Source organism: Scyliorhinus canicula, chromosome 28, assembly GCF_902713615.1.
Source record: "Scyliorhinus canicula chromosome 28, sScyCan1.1, whole genome shotgun sequence".
Lineage (NCBI taxonomy): Eukaryota > Metazoa > Chordata > Chondrichthyes > Carcharhiniformes > Scyliorhinidae > Scyliorhinus > Scyliorhinus canicula.
Window position 1 is genome coordinate 19,470,645 of NC_052173.1, and position 21,543 is coordinate 19,492,187.

At 50.2% G+C, this 21,543-nt stretch overlaps 1 protein-coding gene across 3 annotated transcripts in view; it reads left to right on the forward strand.

Annotated features, from left to right (window-relative positions):
* The window catches only part of LOC119958124 (5'-AMP-activated protein kinase subunit gamma-1), a 74,257-nt gene that overhangs the window by 19,455 nt on the left and 33,259 nt on the right, over window positions 1–21,543 (forward strand). For 2 of the 3 annotated variants that reach the window (XM_038786382.1, XM_038786381.1), the window contains exon 2: window positions 12,057–12,105. The exons of the other annotated variant lie outside the window; for it this stretch is intronic. Coding sequence is in view for 1 of the 2 variants with exons in the window: in XM_038786381.1 (XP_038642309.1) it covers window positions 12,057–12,105 (49 nt within the window). In the remaining variant the exon portion in view is untranslated. The remainder of the gene's footprint in view (window positions 1–12,056; window positions 12,106–21,543) is intronic. 3 annotated transcript variants of the gene reach the window in all.

The following is a 21,543-nucleotide window of genomic DNA, read 5'->3' on the forward strand; positions in this document are numbered from 1 at the left end:
CCCCCCCCCCCCCCCCCCACCCCCCCCACCCCCCCCCCCCACCCCCCCCCCCCCCCCCCCCCCCCCCCCGGGTTGTTGCTGCGCTGACCTTGTTTTTACCGTTCTGCCAGATCTAGGAATGGTTGCCACCTCCTGAAAAACCCCTGCACTGACACCCTTGGGGCAGATTTCACCCTCTCCAATTTAATAAACCCCGCCATATCATTGACCCAGGCCTCCACGCTTGGGGGCCTCGCATCCTTCCACTGAAGAAGAATCCTCCGCCGGGCTACTAGGGACGCAAAGGCCAGAACACCGGCCTTTTTTGCCTCCTGCACTCCCGGCTCCACTGCAACCCCAAATATTGCGAGTCCCCAGTCTGGATTGACCCTGGATCCTACCACCCTCGATACCGTCCTTGCTACACCCTTCCAAAATTCCCCCAGCGCTGGGCATGCCCAGAACATGTGGACATGGTTTGCTGGGCTCCCTGAGCACCTAATACACCTGTCCTCGGTCCCAATAAACCGGCTCATCCTTGTCCCGGTCATATGAGCCCTATTCAGCACCTTAAACTGTATGAGGCTAAGCCTCGCACAAGAGGAGGAGGAGTTCACCCTTCCTAGGGCATCCGCCCACGTCCCCTCCTCAATCTCCTCACCCAGCTCCTCCTCCCATTTATCTTTCAGCTCCCCCACCGAAGCCTCGTCTACCTCCTGCATCACTTGGTACACTTCCGAGATCCTCCCCTCTCCAACCCACACCCCCGAGAGCACCCTGTTCTGAACCCCACGCGGCGGCAGCAGGGGGAACTCCGCCACCTGCCGCCTGACAAACGCCCTTACTTGCATGTACCTAAAGGTGTTCCCCGGGGGGAGCCTGAACTTCCCTTCCAGCACACCCAGGCTCGCAAACTTCCCTCCTGACACCTGCCCTGTGCCAACTCAGGAACCCGCCATCAATTCTCCCCGGAACAAACCGGTGGTTCCACCGTATCGGGGACCCCATCGAGGCCCCCACCTCCCCCCTATGCCGCCTCCGTTGCCCCCACAGGCCAAACATTCCTAATTACCCTTGAACTGAGTGTCTCGTGCAGCCATTTCAGAGGGACAATTAACATTAAACACATTGCCATGGGCCTGGAATCTCATGTAGGCCAGACCAGGTAAGGATGGCAGATTTCCTTCCCTAAAGGGACATTCGTGAACTGGATGGGGTTTTAGGACAATCACTGACAGTTGTCACCATTACTGAGGCTAGCTTTATATTCTAGGTTTGTTAATTGAATTTAAATTCTATCAGCTGCCACGGTGGGGTTTGAACCCACTTTCCCAGAGAATTCCTAATACAGAAAAAAGGCCTGGAAAAACTCACAGGTCTGGCAGCATCTGTGGAGCGAGAACCCCAAGATAACGTTTCCAGTCCAATATGACTCATCTTCAGATCCAGGGCATCTGGATGACTAGTCCAGTGACATTGCGACCACACCACCATCACTCCTCAAATTAAGAGAGGCAGTTGATATATCATGTCCTGTTTTTATTGCATGTTCGGCACTTATCTTTTTTGTTTTATTGTCCGTTATGTATAATGTGCAAACAACATTAATAATAATCTTTATTATTGTCACAAGTAGGTTTACATTAACACTGCAATGAAGTTACTGTGAAAAGCCCCTAGTCGCCACATTCCGGCGCCTGTTCGGGTCACAGAGGGAGAATTCAGAATGTCCAATTCACCCAACAGCACGTCTTTCGGGACTTGTGGGAGGAAACCGGAGCACCCGGAGGAAACCCACTCAGACACGGGGAGAACATGCAGACTCCGCACAGACAGTGACCCAGCGGGGAATCGAACCTGGGACCCTGGAGCTGTGAAGCAACAGTGCTAATCACCGTGCCACCCAAAATGTAGGAAGGCACCACTGAGACCAACATGCCCCCTGAAAGCGATGAGGGTTACGGTAATGACTTAGAATCTTTTTGTTTCTCTCCCCCCACTTTAATTGGCACATGGATCGCAGCAGTTCAAGAAGGCGGCTCAACAACTTGTTCTCTCGGCAATCAAGGATGGGCAATAAATCGGGTGGCACGGTGGCGCAGTGGTCAGCATGGTTGCCTCAAGGCGCCGAGGTCCCAGGTTTGATCCCAGCCCCAGGTCACTGTCCGTGTGGAGTTTGCACATTCTCCCCGTGTTTGCGTGGGTTTCACCCCCACAACCCAAAGATGTGCAGGATAGGTGGATTGGCCACGCTAAATTGCCCCATAATCGGAAATAATGAATTGGATACTCTAAATTTATGTTAAAAAAGGATGGGCAATAAATGCTGGCCTAGTCCGCGATGCCCACATCCCAGGAAATATTTAAAAGCGCCTTCTCTCTGGGCAAAGGCCCTGAACCTAATTGTCATTCTTCTGCCTTGACTGAAATACGCGAACACAGCCTGGCAATCAAACCATGGCACCTTTTTCTAAAAGCTGGCAGCAGTGCCAACTGGCCATCTTTCTATTTTCAAACAAGCGCCGAGTGTCACGGTAGTTTCTGAATTCAACTGGAAAGGTGTTTCATAATAAAACACCTCAAAAACAAGTCTGGATCAGTTGGATGATGCCCAGGAAGCCTCTCCATAATTTGTTTGTGGGAATGCTGAGAATGTTGGCTGGCTGCTGAGAGGTTAGCGCTTCAAGCTGTGACCTTGTGACGGCTGCTAATCTACTATTTGAGCTAGCCAAATGTTTAGAAATATGGGCTATTTTTATCCCGGTCTTTCAATTCCAATTCCAGGAGCCTGCTCCCGAGTTTGAGGCTGTGGCGTTTGCTCTCTGTGGACCAGTTGCAGATTCGTTGAGCCAATTTTTTTGGATCTACAAGTCTTGGAGCTGTAGGAACCCCGATTTAATAGCACTAACAATAGTGGACTGATTTTGCAATCCAGCTCCTGGTCTGTAACATTGTAGATAGCAGATGAGGAACATATCAGCCTTGATTGAATAGCGTAGCAGACCCGATGGGCCGAATGGCCTAATTCTGCTCCTATATCTTTGAACTTAATAGGTGAAAGGTTCCCAGAATATTCATTAAAAATACACTGTAGGGTAGCATGGTGGTACAGTGGTTAGTACTGCAGCCTCACGGCGCCGAGGTCCCAGGTTCAATCCCGGCTCTGGGTCACTGTCCATGTGCAGTTTGCACATTCTCCCCGTGTCTGCGTGGGTTTCACCCCCACAACCCAAAGATGCGCAGGGTAGGTGGATTAAACACGCTAAATTGCCCCTTAATTGGATAAATGAATTGGGTATTCTAAATTTATTTTTAAAAAATACACTGCAAATGCAGTTCCACGGTTTGAATTGTGCAGTGCCTAATACTGTGTCCAGCAGTACAATTCCTAACTCATTCTGAATAGGTTGTGGATTTTTCCTGAGGCCACACTTGAATCTGTATGGGTCTAGTTATGTCACCACCTTTACAGTGATGCTTTACAGTGACGTTCGTATGATTCCAATGTTCAAACCTGATTTTGGAACATCTCGCTCGCTCTCTTGGGTGTTAGCCATCGGCATAAATCCTGTTGAGCCAGCCTCAACTCAGTTCTACAGCAATGTGGACCACACCCCATAGCAGGCGAGGGCCGTCAAATGAAGCTGAGTCTCTGGGGAGATAATGCCCCTGATGCGTAAGGTTTTAGTGGACTGCGGCTGAAGTTTGTTTCTTTGGAGGGTAGTGTAAGCAGGTCTGTGCTTCCTATCCAGTGCTGGTGGTTTGATCATAGAACAACATAGAACATACAGTGCAGAAGGAGGCCATTCGGCCCATCGACCCACTTAGGCCCTCACTTCCACCCTATCCCCGTAACCCAATGACCCCATCTAACCTTTTTGGTCGCAAAGGGCAATTTAGCATGGCCAATCCACCTAACCTGCACGTCTTTGAACTGTGGGAGGAAACCCACGCAGACACGGGGAGAACGTGCAGACTCCGCACACAGACAGTGACACAGCGGGGAATCGAACCTGGGACCCTGGCGCTGTGAAGCCACAGTGCTATCCACTGTGCTACCGTGCTGCCCTGATCATTTGGACATTTAGATCTGATCTTCTCTAACCCACCCAGCACCACACCAATTGTTGCCTGGAATGTTTTCCATCATGACCCCAATGTGAAGTTTGATTATATTAGCCTTGAGGTCTACACTCGTTTGGAGGGTTGTTTTTGAACTATGATCCCGCCATGTTATTGCCAGTTGGGGATCATGAATAGTGGGTGTGTGCCATTTCCACTGAAGCACACAATGCACATTCTTCACTTGGGTTTCAGTAAGATCAGGGTGGGCATGCCGAACCTTTCTCCAATGTTCACTGAAACTGTGAAAACAGCCAGAAGCTTGTCTTCACAGGGTATGTTGTGCTATACAATACCAGGATGAAGCACTGGCAACAGGAATATAAAACTTCCTTCACAAAGACCTGTTGAGGCGAGGTCAAGTTCAAATGTCAAAACTGAGGTTGGTAGGTTTTTGGTAGTCAAAAGCTCTGATGGTAATTTGAGGTTTGTCGTTGGTTAGGAGCAAATGAAAGTTGTGATTGAAAAGTATATGCAAGAAGTATATTTTTGTCACCAAAAGAGAAAATGCTGGAAAATCTCAGCAAGTCTGGCAGCATCTGTAGGGAGAGAAAAGAGCGAACGTTTCGAGTCTGATGACTCTTTGTCAAAGCTAACAGACAGAGAAAGTGGGAAATATTTATACTGTGGAGTGAGAATGAAAGATGAGTCATAGCCACAGAAACCCAGGGAAACGGGGTACTAATAGCCACAGAAACCCAGGGAAACTGGGTACTAATAGCCACAGAATCCCAGGGAAACTGGGTACTAATAGCCACAGAAACCCAGGGAAACTGCGTACTAATAGCCACAGAAACCCAGGGAAACTGGGTACTAATAGCCACAGAAACCCAGGGAAACTGGGTACTAATAGCCACAGAAACCCAGGGAAACCGGGTGCTAATAGCCACAGAAACCCAGGGAAACTGGGTACTAATGGCCACAGAAACCCAGGGAAACTGGGTACTAATGGCCACAGAAACCCAGGGAAACCGGGTGCTAATGGCCACAGAAACCCAGGGAAACTGGGTACTAATGGCCACAGAAACCCAGGGAAACCGGGTACTAATAGCCACAGAAACCCAGGGAAACTGGGTACTAATAGCCACAGAAACCCAGGGAAACTGGGTACTAATAGCCACAGAAACCCAGGGAAACCGGGTGCTAATGGCCACAGAAACCCAGGGAAACGGGGTACTAATGGCCACAGAAACCCAGGGAAACTGGGTACTAATGGCCACAGAAACCCAGGGAAACTGGGTACTAATGGCCACAGAAACCCAGGGAAACTGGGTACTAATAGCCACAGAAACCCAGGGAAACTGGGTACTAATAGCCACAGAAACCCAGGGAAACCGGGTGCTAATGGCCACAGAAACCCAGGGAAACGGGGTACTAATGGCCACAGAAACCCAGGGAAACTGGGTACTAATGGCCACAGAAACCCAGGGAAACTGGGTACTAATGGCCACAGAAACCCAGGGAAACCGGGTGCTAATGGCCACAGAAACCCAGGGAAACTGGGTACTAATGGCCACAGAAACCCAGGGAAACCGGGTGCTAAGAGCCACAGAAACACAGGGAAACCGGGTGCTAATAGCCACAGAAACCCAGGGAAACCGGGTGCTAATAGCCACAGAAACCCAGGGAAACTGGGTACTAATGGCCACAGAAACCCAGGGAAACCGGGTGCTAATGGCCACAGAAACCCAGGGAAACTGGGTACTAATGGCCACAGAAACCCAGGGAAACCGGGTGCTAAGAGCCACAGAAACCCAGGGAAACCGGGTGCTAATAGCCACAGAAACCCAGGGAAACCGGGTGCTAATAGCCACAGAAACCCAGGGAAACTGGGTACTAATGGCCACAGAAACCCAGGGAAACTGGGTACTAATGGCCACAGAAACCCAGGGAAACCGGGTGCTAAGAGCCACAGAAACCCAGGGAAACCGGGTGCTAATAGCCACAGAAACCCAGGGAAACCGGGTGCTAATAGCCACAGAAACCCAGGGAAACTGGGTACTAATGGCCACAGAAACCCAGGGAAACTGGGTACTAATGGCCACAGAAACCCAGGGAAACCGGGTACTAATGGCCACAGAAACCCAGGAAAACTGGGTACTAATGGCCACAGAAACCCAGGGAAACTGGGTACTAATGGCCACAGAAACCCAGGGAAACTGGGTACTAATGGCCACAGAAACCCAGGGAAACCGGGTGCTAAGAGCCACAGAAACCCAGGGAAACCGGGTGCTAATAGCCACAGAAACCCAGGGAAACTGGGTACTAATGGCCACAGAAACCCAGGGAAACTGGGTACTAATGGCCACAGAAACCCAGGGAAACTGGGTACTAATGGCCACAGAAACCCAGGGAAACAGGGTACTAATGGCCACAACTGGGTACTAATGGCCACAGAAACCCAGGGAAACATGGTACTAATGGCCACAGAAACCCAGGGAAACTGGGCACTAATGGCCACAGAAACCCAGGGAAACCGGGTGCTAAGAGCCACAGAAACCCAGGGAAACCGGGTGCTAATAGCCACAGAAACCCAGGGAAACCGGGTGCTAATAGCCACAGAAACCCAGGGAAACTGGGTACTAATGGCCACAGAAACCCAGGGAAACTGGGTACTAATGGCCACAGAAACCCAGGGAAACCGGGTGCTAAGAGCCACAGAAACCCAGGGAAGCCGGGTGCTAATAGCCACAGAAACCCAGGGAAACCGGGTGCTAATAGCCACAGAAACCCAGGGAAACTGGGTACTAATGGCCACAGAAACCCAGGGAAACTGGGTACTAATGGCCACAGAAACCCAGGGAAACCGGGTACTAATGGCCACAGAAACCCAGGAAAACTGGGTACTAATGGCCACAGAAACCCAGGGAAACTGGGTACTAATGGCCACAGAAACCCAGGGAAACTGGGTACTAATGGCCACAGAAACCCAGGGAAACCGGGTGCTAAGAGCCACAGAAACCCAGGGAAACCGGGTGCTAATAGCCACAGAAACCCAGGGAAACTGGGTACTAATGGCCACAGAAACCCAGGGAAACTGGGTACTAATGGCCACAGAAACCCAGGGAAACTGGGTACTAATGGCCACAGAAACCCAGGGAAACAGGGTACTAATGGCCACAACTGGGTACTAATGGCCACAGAAACCCAGGGAAACTTGGTACTAATGGCCACAGAAACCCAGGGAAACTGGGCACTAATGGCCACAGAAACCCAGGGAAACTGGGTACTAATGGCCACAGAAACCCAGGGAAACTGGGTACTAATGGCCACAGAAACCCAGGGAAACTGGGTACTAATGGCCACAGAAACCCAGGGAAACTGGGTGCTAATGGCCACAGAAACCCAGGGAAACTGGGTACTAATGGCCACAGAAACCCAGGGAAACCGGGTGCTAATGGCCACAGAAACCCAGGGGAACTGGGTACTAATGGCCACAGATACCCAGGGAAACTGGGTACTAATGGCCACAGAAACCCAGGGAAACTGGGTACTAATGGCCACAGATACCCAGGGAAACTGGGTACTAATGGCCACAGAAACCCAGGGAAACCGGGTGCTAATGGCCACAGAAACCCAGGGAAACCGGGTGCTAATGGCCACACATACCCAGGGAAACTGGGTGCTAATGGCCACAGAAACCCAGGGAAACTGGGTACTAATGGCCATAGAAACCCAGGGAAACTGGGTACTAATGGCCACAGAAACCCAGGGAAACTGGGTACTAATGGCCACAGAAACCCAGGGAAACTGAGTACTAATGGCCACAGAAACCAAGGGAAACTGGGTACTAATGGCCACAGAAACCCAGGGAAACCGGGTGCTAATAGCCACAGAAACCCAGGGAAACTGGGTACTAATGGCCACAGAAACCCAGGGAAACTGGGTACTAATTGCCACAGAAACCCAGGGAAACTGGGTACTAATGGCCACAACTGGGTGCTAATGGCCACAGAAACCCAGGGAAACTGGGTACTAATGGCCACAGAAACCCAGGGGAACTGGGTGCTAATGGCTACAGATACCCAGGGAAACTGGGTACTAATGGCCACAGAAACCCAGGGAAACTGGGTACTAATGGCCACAGAAACCCAGGGAAATAGGGTGCTAATGGCCACAGAAACCCAGGGAAACCGGGGTACTAATGGCCACAGATACCCAGAGAAACTGGGTACTAATGGCCACAGAAACCCAGGGAAACTGGGTACTCATGGCCACAGAAACCCAGGGAAACTGGGTACTAATGGCCACAGAAACCCAGGGAAACTGGGTACTAATGGCCACAGAAACCCAGGGAAACTGGGTACTCATGGCCACAGAAACCCAGGGAAACTGGGTACTAATGGCTACAGAAACCCAGGGAAACCGGGTGCTAATAGCCACAGAAACCCAGGGAAACCGGGTACTAATGGCCACAGAAACCCAGGGAAACTGGGTACTAATGGCCACAGAAACCCAGGGAAACCTGGTGCTAAGAGCCACAGAAACCCAGGGAAACTGGGTACTAATGGCCACAGAAACCCAGGGAAACTGGGTACTAATGGCCACAGAAACCCAGGGAAACTGGGTACTAATGGCCACAGAAACCCAGGGAAACTGGGTACTAATGGCCACAGAAACCCAGGGAAACTGGGTACTAATGGCCACAGAAACCCAGGGAAACTGGGTACTAAGGGCCACAGAAACCCAGGGAAACTGGGTACTAAGGGCCACAGAAACCCAGGGAAACTGGATACTAATGGCCACAGAAACCCAGGGAAACTGGGTACTAATGGCCACAGAAACCCAGGGAAACTGGGTACTAATGGCCACAGAAACCCAGGGAAACTGGGTACTAATGGCCAGGGAAACTGGGTACTAATGGCCACAGAAACCCAGGGAAACTGGGTACTAATGGCCATAGAAACCCAGGGAAACTGGGTACTAATGGCCACAGAAACCCAGGGAAACCGGGTACTAATGGCCACAGAAACCCAGGGAAACCGGGTACTAATGGCCACAGAAACCCAGGGAAACTGGGTACTTATGGCCACAGAAACCCAGGGAAACTGGGTACTAATGGCCACAGAAACCCAGGGAAACTGGGTACTAATGGCCACAGAAACCCAGGGAAACTGGGTACTAATGGCCACAGAAACCCAGGGAAACGGGGTACTCATGGCCACAGAAACCCAGGGAAACTGGGTACTAATGACTACAGAAACCCAGGGAAACCGGGGTGCTAATAGCCACAGAAACCCAGGGAAACCGGGTACTAATGGCCACAGAAACCCAGGGAAACTGGGTACTAATGGCCACAGAAACCCAGGGAAACCTGGTGCTAATAGCCACAGAAACCCAGGGAAACTGGGTACTAATGGCCACAGAAACCCAGGGAAACTGGGTACTAATGGCCACAGAAACCCAGGGAAACTGGGTACTAAGGGCCACAGAAACCCAGGGAAACTGGGTACTAATGGCCACAGAAATCCAGGGAAACTGGGTACTAATGGCCACAGAAACCCAGGGAAACTGGGTACTAATGGCCACAGAAACCCAGGGAAACTGGGTACTAAGGGCCACAGAAACCCAGGGAAACTGGGTACTAATGGCCACAGAAACCCAGGGAAACTGGGTACTAATGGCCAGGGAAACCGGGTACTAATGGCCACAGATACCCAGGGAAACTGGGTACTAAATGCCACAGAAACCCAGGGAAACTGGGTACTAATGGCCACAGAAACCCAGGGAAACTGGGTACTAATGGCCACAGAAACCCAGGGAAACCGGGTACTAATGGCCACAGAAACCCAGGGAAACCGGGTACTAATGGCCACAGAAACCCAGGGAAACCGGGTACTAATGGCCACAGAAACCCAGGGAAACTGGGTACTAATGGCCACAGAAACCCAGGGAAACCGGGTGCTAATGGCCACAGAAACCCAGGGAAACTGGGTACTAATGGCCACAGAAACCCAGGGAAACTGGGTGCTAATGGCCACAGAAACCCAGGGAAACCGGGTGCTAATGGCCACAGATACCCAGGGAAACCGGGTACTAATGGCCACAGAAACCCAGGCATACGGCCTGCTTGCCTTCATTGGCCGGGGCATTGAGTATAAGAATTGGCAAGTCATGTTGTAGCTGTATAGAACCTTAGTTAGGCCACACTTGGAGTATAGTGTTCAATTCTGGTCGCCACACTACCAGAAAGATGTGGAGGATTTAGAGAGGGTACAGAAGAGATTTACCAGGATGTTGCCTGGTATGGAGGGCATTAGCTATGAGGAGCGGTTGAATAAACTCGGTTTTTTTCTCACTGGAACGACGGAGGTTGAGGGGCGACCTGATAGAGGTCTACAAAATTATGAGGGGCATAGACAGAATGGATAGTCAGAGGCTTTTACCCAGGGTAGAGGGGTCAATTACTAGGGGGCATAGGTTTAAGGTGCGAGGGGCAAGTTTTTTTACACAGAGGGTATTTGGTGCCTGGAACTCTCTGCCGGAGGAGGTGCTGGAAGCAGGGACGATAGTGACGTTTAAGGGGCATCTTGACAAATACATGAATAGGATGGGAATGGAGGGATACGGACAGCATGATCAGCACATGCTGGGAGGGCCGAAGGGCCTGTTCCTGTGCTGTACTTTTCTTTGTTCTTTGAAACCCCTAGTTGATGTTTGACATACCATACGTTGCTCTCATTTTGATAGCTGCGATATATTGCAGAGTTTACAGAGCAGGTTGTTGGATATGGATTGGCCTGTAGCCTCCTCAGTGAGATGGGAGCCCTTAATAAAAATATTTTTTCCAGCTTTGTAGTTGAGCATCGAGGAAGAACTGCATAATTGTAATGTTGAGTTAACGCCCGCATCAAATTGCCGGCACCATGAATAATGCCAACGGATATGTGCTGGTACGCTGAAGGTCATGCAACTCCTGCTCTAAGGGCTGTAATTAGGGCAGCAACAAGCGCTAAGAACAAAGCAAGATGGCAACCCCGAGCCGCCAATCTAACCAAATCCCATCTGCTTTGCTTTCACTTGATCACCAGTTACAGATCATTGGAAAAGCAGTGTTTGTAAACCTGGTGCAAAACTGGTCATGCTACACATCAATGTAAACTTTCATTGTTATACATTGCTCAATTAATGGTGGTTGGGAGGGTGAGTTGCTGATGCATTTCCTCGTAGCTGACTGGCCTGTTGATTTCCATCATTGTGTTGTTTCATTAACTTACATGTTTAACTCGTAAACCAAGCATCATCGCTATCTTTTTTGTGTGTTTGTGATTGTGTTTTGGTTGCTTCAAATGCAAACCCAGCTCTGTGGAGGCACTTGCTATCCTTGTGTTGTCTCTTGAATACTCATCAATTTTCCCGTTCCACTTTCAATTTCTTTCCCGTGTTTTGATCTCGATTGATATCACTGGCCGGAGATTTGTGCTTCTGGGATGCGCTTCCCGAGAATGTGCAGCAACTCAAGGACTTGCTCGAGCACAGAGCACCGCTTTTTCCTTTATTCTCTGTTGCTTGCAGCTGCCTTGCCTGCGCAATTGATTCAGGCTGAAGTCGCCCCAGCCTTGGTTAAACAAAATCCAAACTCTCCCAAACTGATGCAGTGAGCTCAGTGCACTGTGACCTCTATCTAGTGCCAGCTCGGGTTCCTGCTCCAGCCTCTAGCCTCGCAAAAAGCATTGAGCATGGAGACCCGCAGTTGGGAAGGTATTCCATTCGTGAATCCTATCTTTTTAAACAGTTTTTGCACCAGTTCAAACAGAATATTGTCCCTCTACTCGTGACTGTAGGAAGGGCATTTGTACCCAGATGGCTGTTCAGGTAGATAGCCATGAATCTTTGGTTATCCCAATAGTGAGTTATCAAAGCTAATAATATCGTCCCTTTTGAAGTATTCAGATTTTTGACAAGTTGGTGCATTAACAAATAGTTTCATTATTTGTCTTTCCCTTTACCCACAGGCTATTGCTGTCTTCGAAGACTTGGACAAATTGAATTCTGCTGGAGATGGTATATTCATTTAAAGCCATTTTACTCTAAGGTTTCCTTCCACCCCATGTTGGCAGCTGTTTGCACTGGCCTGCACCCTCGGAGCACTGTTCAGCAGTCTAGCACTTTATTTTGCAAGGTGGGGGGAGGGGGGGGAAGAATGCATAAGTGTCCATGTTATTTTCAGTGCTAGTTTAAACATCCCAGCAAAATGTGGATATCAAATTGGCTGCGAGGGGAATTAGTGGGGACTAGTTAATGGAGTTGGGGGCAATGGACAGAGTGGAGGGTCCTTGGGAGTGGTGCTGGGATCTCTCCTATTTCTGAACTAGATTGTAACAGTCATGAGAGATGAGGGGAGCTGTTTAGTTAATTTCCCATAGCAGCTGACTGCCCCTCAAATGACTCCAGAGTTTTTGCCTCCGTTGCCCTACCCAGAGCCCATTCCAGGTGTTGCTCACTCTGTGAAGAGGTGTTAACTTGACATCAGTTGGTTAAGACCGCTTCTGCACTTGGGTCAGCCTGAAATAGTGCTCAGGGTGTAAGATCTGCTGGTCACTTCCTTTCAAGGCTGAGGGATCCAAATGTTTCTAGCCTACCCTCCTAACTGGGCACTGTCATCAGGAGTCAGTCTTGTGGTCCTTCCCTTCAATGTTTCTAAGCTCGGATGTCTTGACTGGATTGAGCAGAATATTCAAGGTAGAGCATTGTGCAGCACAATGGTCACAGATCAGTTGTCGTCAACCTTTACTTTTTTTAACCTGAAGAGCCTTTTTAAAAAAAAAACTAAAATAAAAACTTTAGGGAGCCTCAAGACAAAATAAATTAAAGAATGGAGTAAAAGCAACCTTTAGGAAGAAAAAGTAGTTTATCTAAAGAACATGCACTTACTTGATGCGGTTTGGTTTTAAATTGTCTCCATTTTTGACAATGACAGTTACTATTGAATTTCGTGGGATTTCAATCCTGTATATATAGGTTGGGCAAAAATCCGGGTTTTGCATCCCAAGAATTTTTGTGTCTCTCGCATATATGCTTGTTCAGATTTTATCCATTATCTATAACCATGGTTTGGCTGGCCAACTGGAAAAGCTTTATTTAGCTCAATGGTGTTCCTCAAGGAAGGATGTAAATACATAGGAAGCAGTTTAGAGAAGGTTTACTGGACTAAATCCAGGAGTGGGCGGGTTGTCTTATGAGGAAAGGTTGGAGAGGTTGGGTTTGTATCCGCTGGAGTTTAGAAGGGTGAGAGGCGACTTGATTGAAACCTTGAAGATTTTGAAGGCTGGATGTGGAGAGGATGTTTCCTTTTGTGGGATAATCTAGGACCAGAAGCCGCTTGTTTAAAAATAAGGGGTTGCTCATTTAAGGCAGGGATGAGGACAAATTATTTCTCAGAGGGTGGATAGATTCTTTTTTTTGGAATATATTTTATTCCAAACATCAAATTCTTACAGACAAGGAGGGCAGCATGGTGGCGCAGTGGTTAGCACTGTGGCCTCACGGCGCCGAGGTCCCAGGTTTGATCCCGGTTCTGGGTCACTGTCCGTGTGGAGTTTGCACATTCTCCCCGTGTTTGCGTGGGTTTCGCCCCCACAAACCAAAGCAAAATGTGCAGGGTAGGTGGATTGGCCACACTAAATTGCCCCTTAATTGGAAAAAATGAATTGGGTACTCTAAATCTCCAAAAAAAATTCTTACACTCAAAGGCTTAGCTATATCATACAAACAGTTGGTCATTTTTATTTTAACAAGATAACAACAACAAGCCTAAATTCCCTACCCCCCCCCCCCCTCCCTGAGCCCCACTATCATAGAATTTACAGTGCAGAAGGAGGCCATTCGGCCCATCGAGTCTGCACCGGCTCTTGGAAAGAGCACCCTACCCAAGGTCAACACCTCTACCCTATCCCCATAACCCAGTAATCCCACCCAACACTAAGGGCAATTTTGGACACTAAGGGCAATTTATCACGACCAATCCACCTAACCTGCACATCTTTGGACTGTGGGAGGAAACCGGAGCACCCGGAGGAAACCCACGCACACACGGGGAGGATGTGCAGACTCCGCACAGACAGTCACCCAAGCCGGGAATCGAACCTGGGACCCTGGAACGGTGAAGCAATTGTGCTATCCACAATGCTACCGTGCTGCCCTCCATTATTCCCTCTCCCTACTAACCCTCCCGCCCCATCCCCCTAACTCTAGGCCAAGAACAGGTCCTTAAAAGAAAGTGATGAACGGCATCTACCCGGAATAGAACCTTTCCTACGGCCTTCTCGGTATATTTAAACTTTTCCAATCGCAGGAATTCTGCCAGGTCACTCAACTGTGCCGAGGCCCTGGGTGGCACCGCCAATCTCCACCCAAGCAGGACCCGCCCCCGAGCCACCAAGGGGGCAAATGCCAAGACGTCGCACCCCCATCCCTCCCCTTTCAAGGAGCTTTGAGAAATCTGAGACCTCCAGGATCGCCACCAGCAGACACTGCTCTAGTTTGACCCCACTGGTCTCTGACATGATGTCAAAAAGTGAGACCCAGAACCCAACTAACTTGGAGCAGGACCAGAACATGTGAGAGTGATTCTCAGGCCCCCTGAACAACGCTCACACCTATCCTCCGCCCTAGGGAAGAATCCAGTCACACACGTCTTAGTTAAGTGCACTGTACGTACTTTTAAATTGTATGAGGCTCAACCTAGCACAGGAGGAGGTAAAGCTCACTCTCTATGCAGGATCTCACTCCACATCCCTCTCTCCAGCCCTAGGCCCAGCTCTAATCGATGCTGTGCCGACCTGTGAAACCACGCTAAAGCCCATCTAAATGCCATTAATGTTGGCGAGTCCATTACTGTTGCAGGCAGGGCATTCCACGCCCTTACTACTCTCTGAGTAAAGAACCTACTTCTGACATCTGTCCTATATCTATCTGAAATGATGCTATCGTGCCCGTCGCTACCACCTCTGCCGGCAATGCGTTCCAGGCACCCACCACCCTCTGCGTAAAGAACTTTCCACGCATATCTCCCTTAAACTTTTCCCCTCTCACCTTGAACTCGTGACCCCTTGTAATTGACACCCCCACTCTTGGAAAAAGCTTGTTGCTATCCACCCTGTCTATACACCTCATGATTTTGTAGACCTCAATGAGGTCCCCCTCAACCTCCCTCTTTCTAATGAAATTGAGCCAGGAAGTCCAGAAAAGGCTGCCATCGTTTATAGAACCCTTGTATTGATCCTCTCAGGGCAAATTTGACCCTCTCCAATTTTATAAATCCCGCCATGTCACTGATCCAGGTCTCCACGCTTGGGGGCCTTGCATCCTTCCACTGTAGCAGGATCCTTCGACGGGCTATTAGGGACGCAAAGGCCAGGACACCGGCCTCTTTCGCCTCCTGCACTCCCGGCTCCACCGCAACCCCAAAAATCGCGAGTCCCCACCCTGGTTTGACCCTGGATCCAACCACCCTCGACACCGTCCCCGCCACCCCCTTCCAGAATTCTTCCGGGCATGCCCAGAACATATGGGCGTGGTTCGCTGGACTCCCCGAACATCTGGTGCACCTATCCTCACACTCAAAGAACCTACTCATCCTAGTCCCGGACATGTGGGCCTGGTGCAGCACCTTGAATTGGATGAGACTAAGCCTCGCACATGACGAGGAAGAGTTGACTCTCTCCAAGGCATCCGCCCAAGTCCCGTCCTCTATCTGCTCCCCGAGTTCCTCCTCCCATTTAGCCTTCAACTCCTCCACTGACGACTCCTCCACCTCCTGCATTACCTTATAGATGTCAGACACCTTCCCCTCTCCTACCCACACCCCCGAAAGCACTCTGTCCATTGCCCCCCGTGAGGGCAGCAAAGGGAACTCCTACCTGTCGCCTAGCAAACGCCTTTACCTGCAAGTATCTGAACATGTTCCCTTGGGGGAGCCCAAATTTATCTTCCAGTTCCCCCAGGCCCGCAAACCTCCCGCCAATAAACAGGTCCCTCAATTTACTGATGCCCACCCTTTGCCACCCCCTAAATCCCCCATCATTGTTCCCCGCTGATTTCCACCCAATGGAGCCTCCATCGAGCCCCCTGTTTCCCCACTATGCCGTCTCCACTGTCCCCAGATTCTTAGGGTTGCCGCCACCACCGGGCTCGTGGTATACCTCTTAGGAGAAAGCGGCAACGGCGCCGTTACCAAGGCACCCAGGCTCGTACCTCTACAAGACGCCATCTCCATTCTTTTCCACTCAACCCCCCCCCCCCCCCCCCCTCACCCATTTACGCACCATTGACACATTGGCCGCCCAATAGTACCCCAGAAGGTTGGGCAGCGCCAGCCCGCCTCTATCCCTCCCTCGCTCCAGGAAAACCCTCTTCACCCATGTGCCCACACAAAGCTCAAAATACTGCTAGTCACCCTCCTAAAGAAGGCCCTGGGGATGAAGATGGGCAGGCACTGAAAGAGGAACAAGAACCTCGGAAGCACCGTCATTTTGACGGACTGCACCCTCCCCGACAATGGCAGCATGTCCCACCTCTTGAACTCCTCCTCCATCTGATCTACAAGTCTGGTGAAATTATGCTTGTGAAGAGTCCCCCAGTCCCTGGCCACCTGCACCCCCAGGTACCTAAAACTCTCCCCTGCCCTCCTAAGCGGGAGCCTCCCAATTCCTTCCTCCTGGTCGCCAGGGTGTACCACAAACACCTCACTCTTGCCTAGATTTAGTTTATAGCCTGAAAAGGTCCCAAACTCAGCTAGCAGCACCATCACCCCCGGCATCCCTCCCACCGGGTCCGCCACATACAGTAGCAGGTCATCGGCATACAACGACACCCTATGTTCCTCCCCACCCCGCACCAAACCTCTCCACCTCCCTGAATCCCTCAACGCCATCACCAACGGCTCGATTGCCAATGCAAACAACAAGGGGGACAGGGGGCAACCCTGCCTGGTCCCTCGGTAAAGCCGGAAGTACTCCGACCTCCTCCCATTCGTGGCCACACACGCCATCGGGGCCTCATATAGCAGCCCCACCCATCTAATAAACCCTTCACCAAATCCAAACCTCCCCAACACCTCCCATAAGTACCCCCACTCCACTCTATCGAAGGCCTTTTCCGCATCCAGCGCCACCACTATCTCAGCCTCCCCCTCAATCGCCGGCATCATGGTGACATTCAACAATCTCCGCACATTCGTGTTCAGCTGCCTTCCCTTCACAAACCCTGTCTGGTCCTCGTGTACAACCCCTGGCACACAGTCCTCTATCCTGGTGGCCAGGATTTTTGCCAGCACCTTGGCATCCACATTAAGGAGAGATATGGGCCTGTATGAACCACACTGCTGGGGGTCCTTGTCCCTGTTTAAGATTAAAGAAATCAGCGCCCGCGACATTGTCGGGGGCAAAGTCCCCCCTTCCCACGCCTCATTAAGTGTCCGCATCAGCAAGGGGCCCACTAGGTCCACAAACTTTTTATAAAACTCCACCGGGAACCCATCCGGCCCCGGCGCCTTCCCTGACTGCATCTGCCCGATCCCCTTAACCAGCTCCTCCAGCTCAATCGGCGCACCCAACCCCTCCACCTGCTCCTCCTGCACCTTCGCGAAAGAAAGCCTGTCGAGGAACCTCTCCATTCCCCTCCTCTCCACCGGTGGCTCCGACCGGTACAGTTCCCCGTAAAAGTCCTTGAAGACCTCATTCACCTCTACCTCCTTCCACACCACATTCCCACTCTTGTCTCTCACTCCAGCAATTTCCTTAGCAGCATCCCGCTTGCAGAGCTGATAAGCCAGCATCCTACTTGCCTTTTCACCATGTTCGTACACTGCCCCTTGTGCCTTCCTCCACTGTGCCTCCGCCTTTCTAGTGGTCAACAAATCAAATTTAGCCTGTAGGCTGCGCCTCTCCCCCAACAGTCCCTCCTCTGGTGCCTCTGCATACCTCCTGTCTACCTCCAGCATCTTTCCCACCAGTCTATCCCTCTCACTCCTCTCGCCCCTCTCCCTGTGTGCCCGGATGGATATCAGCTCCCCACGAATCACTGCCTTCAGGGCTTCCCAGACCATCCCCACCTGGACCTCCCCCGTATCATTCACCTCAAGGTACCCCTCAATACTTGCCCGGACCCGGGACCCGTCCCAGCATACACCTCATAAAACCCGCATCGTCCCAATTTGGGGCATACACACTAGCAAGTACCACCTTCTCTCCTTGTAGCCTGCCCCTAACTATAACAAACCTACCCCCCTTAAGGGGGGGGGGGGGGGGGGATGGATAGTGTATACAGGAGGTGGAGGGAAGTGGGGCTGGTCAAGGTGAAGGATTTGTATTTGGAGGAAGGGTTCGCCAGTCTGGAGGAGCTAAGGGAGAGGGTAGAGCTGCCAAGGGGTAGTGAGTTCAGGTATCTACAGGTTAGGGACTTTGCACGAAAGGTCTGGAAGGGGTTCCCTAGATTGCCAGGATACACCCTGCTGGAGTGACTGCTGCTTCCAGATGTGGCAGGGGAGGGAAGAATTGGGGATATATATAAGTGGCTGGGGAAGCAGGGAGGCGACTGGGAGGTGAAGATCAAGGAGAAATGGGAAGCGGAGTTGGGAATGGAGATCAATTGGGGAGTATGGAGTGAGGCACTGCGAAGGGTAAACAGGACCTCCTCTTGTGCAAGGATGAGCCTGATACAGTTTAAGGTGGTGCACAGGGTGCATATGACTCGGGCGAGAATGAGTGGGTTCTTTCAGGGGGTAGCAGATGAGTGTGTGAGGCGTGGGCGGGGGCCAGCGAATCATGCGCACATGTTTTGGGGTTGTGAAAAATTGGGAAGATTCTGGGCGGGAGTGTTCGCGGTCTTAGCCAGGATAGTGGAGGAGGGAGTGGACCCGGACCCTTTGGTGGCGATATTTGGGGTTTCAGAGAAGCCGGAGCTCATGGAGAGGAGGAAGGCCGATGTCTTGGCCTTCGCCTCTCTGATTGCACGGCGATGAATTTTGCTGGAGTGGCGGTCGGCATCGCCACCGGGGGTAGCAGCATGGCTGGGTGACCTGTATGACTTCCTGCGGTTAGAGAAGATAAAGTCTGAGTTAAGGGGCTCAGCAGGGGAGTTTGAGAAAAGGTGGGGGATGTTTGTGACCGTGTTTGAGGAGCTGTTCGTCGCAGGGGGGGTGAAAAAGGAGGAAAATCTGTACAAACTGTATAGTTGACTGTTGGGAAGAATGTTTCCCGGGGTGTTTATTTGCTGTAACCTACTTTGATACAAGTTTGAATAAAATGCGTTAAAAAAAATGTATTCCTGGTGGTTACAACACATGACACTCACTCCCCCCCCCCCCCCCCCCCCCCCAGCCATTAATTGGCCAACGTATCCATCCTTCCAACGCACTACTTTCCTACGCCAATTGGAAGGAGAAAAGATTCAATAACCCCCAGCCCCTCCTCATTTTCAATATTTTTATATCTAGTAAAGACAAATGTTCAAAGAAAGTGACACAAAAACAATCTTTTTTTTTTACATCCTGATGAATTTTCTCCACGATTGCACTTAGTGGTGTCTCGGAAATTGATCTCCATTTCACGGAACCGCCCCGGCTAATCCTGGAGGGTTGGCAACCCCAGCTTTTATACGGTTTGCATTTCATTTGTCGTAGCTCTGCACACTTGTGCATGTTGTGTTTCTTTCTGTTTTCTAACTTCTTGGCTGCTCTGCCAGACTCGATTCCCTCCTCTATCTCTCTCTCTCTCTCTTTCTGTCTCTCTCTCTCTCGCTCACGCTCTCTCTCTCTTCCCCCCCCTCACCACCATCACCACCTCCATTTGGTGCCACCTGTGACTCCGAATCCAACTCACCATTGTATATTACAACCTATCCACGTTCCAGCACCAATTCCCTGGATGCACCACTTAGTACATTTCTAATTAGGACATTGATTACCTTGTGGTTGTGGAGCGCCTTTTCATGATGCAATGTCAAAGAGTTCCTGGATGTCTTGATATATTGTGTCAGGTTTTTCATTTCACGAGCAGCGTTAAGTGTGTGCCAAGAAGCCTTGGGTTGCAGGCCAAGTTTATGCCCACGTTGCCATTCATTTCCATACATCTCAAATTGTTCGAGTGAACAGAGCCTGTTCTGGTTTAAGATCGGTTCATCAATGAGGCATGAACACAATGGACTGTCCTTTCTAAGCCTCTGCAACCATCATTCAAACAGCGGCAAAGCAGCAAACAGGAGAGCGCAAATAGGACTGAGCTGGCTGGGCTTCGTGGACTGGATTGCTCGGACTCTGGGACCATGTGCCTCACTGGTCACTGTTTGAACGCCCCTAGAATTAATCACAAGACTTTTCCATTCCCACTTGGAATGTCGCTTCCTTCAAGGTTGGACAGGGCAGATTGGCCTCTCCGAATGGAGCCGGAGTAACACTGACGGCCAGTCATTAATTGAGTTTTATGTTGGCAAAGTTCAGATTTGTTTCCAATTAGTTCCACTATTTGACTTGCTATTGACGCTGGACATGTGGATCCTCAGTCCTCTGGGCTCGTTCCATTGCCATTCTTGTACATCAGTATCACGTTGGTTGATTTCCTATTCAGTGGGACTTTCTTTTACTGATGACTGTCAGCACATAATAGATTTCACTCTTGACCTGTTCCAAAGGATTCATTGCTTTTGCCCCTTGTGTCTCACTTGGACCATCGTGCAAGTCACATCACGGGCATCCCTCAGTGCCGTGAAGTTGAGTATTAGTTTACGATAGTGGTTTCCTCAACTTATGGTCATGAGATCACCTGGGGTGTCACTGCTTTTCCCTCCATTATACTATCTGGTACACTTGCCTTTACTAAGTGGATGTGTGCATTATTTATCATGGCTTCACTGTCGCAGTCAGAAAGTTGCTATGCATTATGTACAGTAGCTCAAATTCTAGACCACTTGGGCATCCCCAGTTTGGATTCAAGTTGGCTAAAATCCCTCATTAAAATTATTTTTCTATTTCCTTATCTCTCCATATTTCCGTTTTTCCGTTCGTTTTGACCCAGCAGTCTGCAGCCAATCCTGGGAATTATCCTTGTTCCCGTCACACTTCATACTTTTATTGGAATGCTTAACCATGCCAATGAATCTACTTTCTTTACTTTCCAGGTGTGTCTGGTGTCTGAGCTCTCCACCTCTCCATCATTAAAGTTAATCGTGTTTCTGAGTACTTGATATATAATCATTCTCAATGGCCACAGAAGCCTTGAGCTCAGACATTTTAATGTGCATGGTTTAGGATTTGTACATATATAAACTGTAGTTGGTTAAGTGGGTCTTCAACAGCATTCCTTCTTTATTTAGCCTTTCTGCAATTTTCCTTTTTTTCGTTCTGGTTTCTCATCCCTCCTTATCGGTTTAAGTTCTTGTGTATGATCCTGTATATCCTGTATGAGGGCAGCACGGTAGCATTGTGGATAGCACAATTGCTTCACA